General features: G+C 49.3%; 1 protein-coding gene across 2 annotated transcripts in view; it reads right to left on the minus strand.

Moving 5' to 3' along the window:
* The window catches only part of acbd6 (acyl-CoA binding domain containing 6), a 45,281-nt gene that overhangs the window by 21,039 nt on the left and 19,242 nt on the right, over positions 1-5,000 (minus strand). Inside the window, exon 7 of one of the 2 annotated variants that reach the window (XM_056604422.1) lies at positions 593-623. The exons of the other annotated variant lie outside the window; for it this stretch is intronic. Within the exon in view, the coding sequence (XP_056460397.1) occupies positions 593-623 (31 nt within the window). The remainder of the gene's footprint in view (positions 1-592; positions 624-5,000) is intronic. 2 annotated transcript variants of the gene reach the window in all.

Below are 5,000 nucleotides of genomic sequence, written 5' to 3' on the forward strand. Positions count from 1 at the left end.
GGGGGGGCGCGAGGAGGTCATGGGGGGGCTGTGGAGCACTGTTGATTTCCTCTGGGAGGACTGGTGATTATCACACACACACACACACACACACACACACACACACACACACACACACACACACAACACAAAAGACACACACACAATGACGTCATCCACAGTCACATATAGTAACCACTGACAAAGTATGCAACCACACACAAGAGTCCAAAGAAGCACACGTGCGTGCGTGCTAATACACACACACACACACACCGAATCAAAGTTGGATGGAAACCATCCGGAAAGATGGACTGATGGATCATTAAACATAAACTTTTGAAAGGAGAGGATGAATAAGGAGCACGGTGCATGTTTTAAACATGTACACTGCAGCCTTCTACACCAACAACATCAACGTGGACAAAACTCATCCATAGTCTAAAACACACATACACATAATTCACATTTGTTTAGTCAATTCAAACAACAACATAATGTTAAGATCAGTTTCAAAACACCATGCGCTCTCTTTCACGAACATGTGGTGTTTTGAAACTGTACTTAATGCCGTTGCCAGAGCTGATTAAGCAGATATTGGGAGAATTCTTACCGTAATGTAATGCTGTCTGGCCTTCATCATCCTGCAACACACAAATAAACAAAGGCTTCCATCAACTCTGCAGCCGTGGGAGCCCTTTCACACCCGACAATACAAATTGCTTTACTGTACAAGTGATAATGGATTTGAAGCGCAACACGCATCATTTTGAGTCGGCATGCAGATGCAATCAATCACAAGCCCGCCCACTTATTCAAATGATGCAGCTATTCACTGTGGCTGGACCGGCCCCCGCTCTCGATCTGAGATTGCTGATTGGATAGTCAATAAGCAGATCACAAAATGGCGGCACCAGCGAAGCTTGGTGATCAAACTGAAGGAATCAAGAAAACTTGATGACCCTCCCACGATCCACACTCAGCTGATATTATTTTTGTGACATATATACACCAAGATAGGTTCAAGATAATGGAAATATATCTATCCTTGATTCATGCAACCCAAGAATTAAAACCTTTAAACTGAACAGGGGGGCATTTCCAAACATTGCATTACCAATAGATCACTGTTATCACATGAAAGAGAAACCATCCAAGAATTCAAGCTTTGGCCAACTTCAGTCCTCTCCCACACATCCCCCCCCCCCCCCCCCCCCCTCCACTAGTCAGGCCCCAGAGTGGCCCTCCCTGCTGGGGTACTGTTGGGGGTGGTGTGGGGGGTGGTGTAGGGGGTGCTACTGGGGCAAGTGGCCCCTTCCTCTCTGAGATAGGAGGGAGGGGATGGGAGCTGGAGAGAGAGAGGGCTGAATGTGGAGGGGGGGGGGGGGGGGGGGTCTTTGAGTGTGGTAAATTGAATTATGTTGTGTGACCCTGACACACAAATGACCCCCCCCCCCTCACACACACACACACACACACACCCACACACACACACAAAGAGAAAGAGAACACATCCAGGGGCTGACTGGCGTGACAATGACTGCATTTCGCGCGCATGCGTGTGCGTGTGTGTGTGTGTGTGTGTGTGTGTGTGTGTGTGTGTGTGTGTAATGATGGGCATCATCAACAGGAGATCCAGTTCTTAATCACTACTCAGGGCCTTTTTCATCTGCTAACAATGACGAATGGTCGGATTTTTTCGGCCACTCCGTCCACAGCTGACAGGACCGACTGTGGCTAACAGCAGAATAGCAAAGGCCAGCGGTTCCCATCCTGTAGTTAACTAGTAGATATTATATCATTGTATATACAGATAGTATATTTACTGTTAGGCTTGCTAAAGAATGACTCAACATTGTCACATCAGAGTGGATACAAGGTTGTGCTCTCTCTCTCTCTCTCTCTCTCTCTCTCTCTCTCTCTCTCTCTCTCTCTCTCTCTCTCTCTCTCTCTCTCTCCCTCTCCCTCTCCCTCTCCCTCCCTCCCTCTCGTCTGGGGCAGCACTTCGGGGACCTGCTGATTGGTTTAGAGTGTCCAGCTCCCAGGGGAGGGATCATGGAACACTGATGCAAATCACCGGCGATGGAGACGTGTGCCACGGTTAGCCCGAGACAACAAAGCTGTCTGTGGGTGCCAGTCCAATCAGCCGCTGCTCCAGCCGCGCTACATTATATCTGTCCTTCACAATAACACTCCCCGGCTCGGGGAATGTCTGGGAATTCTTCAACAGAATGCATGTTTTTAGGGGGGGTTGTTTAAAAGGAACAATATATGAATTGGAGTGTGTGCTTTCTATTTGAAATACGTACGAGGAACCATTCCCGATATATCTGCCAGAAAGGGAGGGTGTACACACAAACACACACACACACACACACACACACACACATGACAGTGTGACAGATGTTCAAAGCCCTTGGTCAAGGGTAGGGGCTTGCACACATAAATACATACAGTCATCATTAAAGCGTAAGGGGTTCAGAGACTGTTTCACCCAGAGTTCATCCGTGCACACACAGATGGATAATCATGTAATACAACACAGAATGTATTGTACATTATACAATACAACACGCAATGCATACATACACAAGGCCTACATTATTTCTAATCCTGCGTATAGATAGAGCAGAGCAATATGTGTGTATGTCCAATCATTTAAGATCTTGGTAGTTATATTGTGCGTAAGAGACGCAACAAACAGAGTCAGAGTAGTTCAGGCCTCACACACGGCAAGGAGAAGCAGCAGCAGGATTGACACTTTACATAACCTAGGGCTGCTGCTGCTACATTACCTGCCGTGCGTGCACTCTTTGCACGTGCACTAAGAGGGGGTCAGTAACCTGTCCTCCCATAATTCACCTGCTGGACACAGGGTCTGATGGAATCACAGGAAATTGGATTGTCTGCATAAGGCAACATACGAGAGAGAGAGAGAGAGAGAGAGAGAGAGAGAGAGAGAGAGAGAGAGAGAGAGAGAGAGAGAGAGAGAGAGAGAGAGAGAGAGAGAGAGAGAGAGAGAGAGAGAGAGGAAGGAGAGAGAGAGACAGGAAGGAGAGAGGGAGACAGAAAGAGAGAGAGAGAGACAGAGAGAGAGAGAATGAAGGAAAGAGATGGAGAGAGAAAGGCAGTGAGGGTAAAGAGAGAGAGACTCCCCTCTCCACCCAATAGCTCCAGCCCATCTAGCCATGGAGGCTCCCCTCTTCTCCCTCTCCCCCGGGGCGGTGGGCTCTCCCACATCCCATTACGGAGCCCCGCTTCGGGAGCACAACTCTCGCTTTCAAGTATCATCAAAAGTTTCCCCTTGCGCTGCAGAAACCCCGGGGACGGACGTCAGCACAAGACTCAATAAAACAGAGCGCCGCACAATAGCTGCAGGCCCCGTCCCGCAGTGTGTGTGCAGCACTAATGGATCGGGCCAATACCGTAGGAGTCGTACACTACAATACAACGCACTGCACTGCACTACGGCGCTACGTGGTCGTAGGTAGCGCTCGGGCGATTGGCGCTCAGGGCTAATCCGTCATTTCGGCGGCAGGTATGATGCGGGGCGAGATGGATGAGATTGTAACCCGGTGAGTCAGGGTTTCATGGAGAGATGCTGGGAGTTAGCGATATTGGGTTTGCAGGGCTTCCCTGATCAGATCACAAACGGTACCACCAAGGTGATCACAATCCCACTGTCTCTCTGTCCTCTTCCCTCTGTCTGGGTTGGGAGAAATATATATCTCTGTAGTTGATTCTGTGCACCACTTTGTGTAGCTCCCTTTAGGATTTGTAACCACCTGTGTTTTTGGTAAATGTGGATCGAGGAAAACGATGACTGCATAGAACAGATTGACTTTAACCGGTAAGCTTTGGGCCGTAATCAGTGGGGGATGCGTTTAGGGGGGGAGGGGGAAGGGGGAGGGTGGAGGAGGGGCTAAAGAGGGGGGAGGGAAAAACTCTGCATTTTCTTGTTTCTTAAAATAGGGGTGGGCACTACAACTTCCTTGCAACATGCTGCCCCCTATTTTGTGGAGGACTCATGAGACAGTTAGCCAAATCTTAAACGTTGCACCCTTAAACCCCACAAAGTAGTCATACGATTTTGGATCAAACTCAGCCTCATGGGCAGTTGAAAACATTTATAGTCAGGGGTACACGCAGAACAGAGGGCGGATGAGTCCGTCTTGAACACTGGACTTACAGTAAGCCCGTCTGTGAGCATCTATCTGTGTGTGTGTGTGTGTGTGTGTGTGTGTGTGTGTGTGTGTGTGTGTGTGTGTGTGTGTGTGTGTGTTTCAACCACACGAGAGATAAATCCCTTCCAAATCCATCACCCATCTGTAGATTCTGCCAGAGCATATGAAACACAAGAGGGTGGCTGTGTGTGTGTGTGTGTGTGTGTGTGTGTGTGTGTGTGTGTGTGTGTGTGTGTGTGTGTGTGTGTCTGTGTGAGAGAGAGAGAGAGAGAGAGACAGAAAGAGTAGGCGAGTGCACATGTATCTACGTGCCTATGTGTCTACTCTGCCACGCCAGCCTGTCCAACCATGGACAGCCCATCATAAAACCTTCCTTTTCATAGCCTGCCAACCCGGTCAGCGACCGGCACGGCATATGGCAGGTTCTAAAAAGCCATTGTAGCGATGTGCCTCCCTTAACACCATTCCCTCCATCCCTGGTAAATGGGATGCCCTCTCCTGCTCTCTCCATCTCTCCCCATCTCTCTCTTTCCTTTTAAATCCACATGCCCCCCCGTTCAGCTCCGACGTCCCTATTCTTCCCCAGCATCAATTGTCCCGACCGGGTGAGTCCGTTGCCCAGGTGCCAGGGGGTCGAGAACCAATTCGTAGTGCTGGCCAGACACACTCCCGCTTTTCCGAACGTACGGGGCAGCCAAACGGACGAGGCCTGTCGGCTGAGAGTTCTGATCGACCCTCTTGTGACTGGCCATCTCTCTCAGCCTCCGATCCTGTAACGATGCACTTCATTTCTGCCCATTTGATTTCTGTTCCCTTAATCCATTCTTTCCCTCTCTT

This window comes from Gadus chalcogrammus, chromosome 12 (genome assembly GCF_026213295.1).
Source record: "Gadus chalcogrammus isolate NIFS_2021 chromosome 12, NIFS_Gcha_1.0, whole genome shotgun sequence".
NCBI lineage: Eukaryota > Metazoa > Chordata > Actinopteri > Gadiformes > Gadidae > Gadus > Gadus chalcogrammus.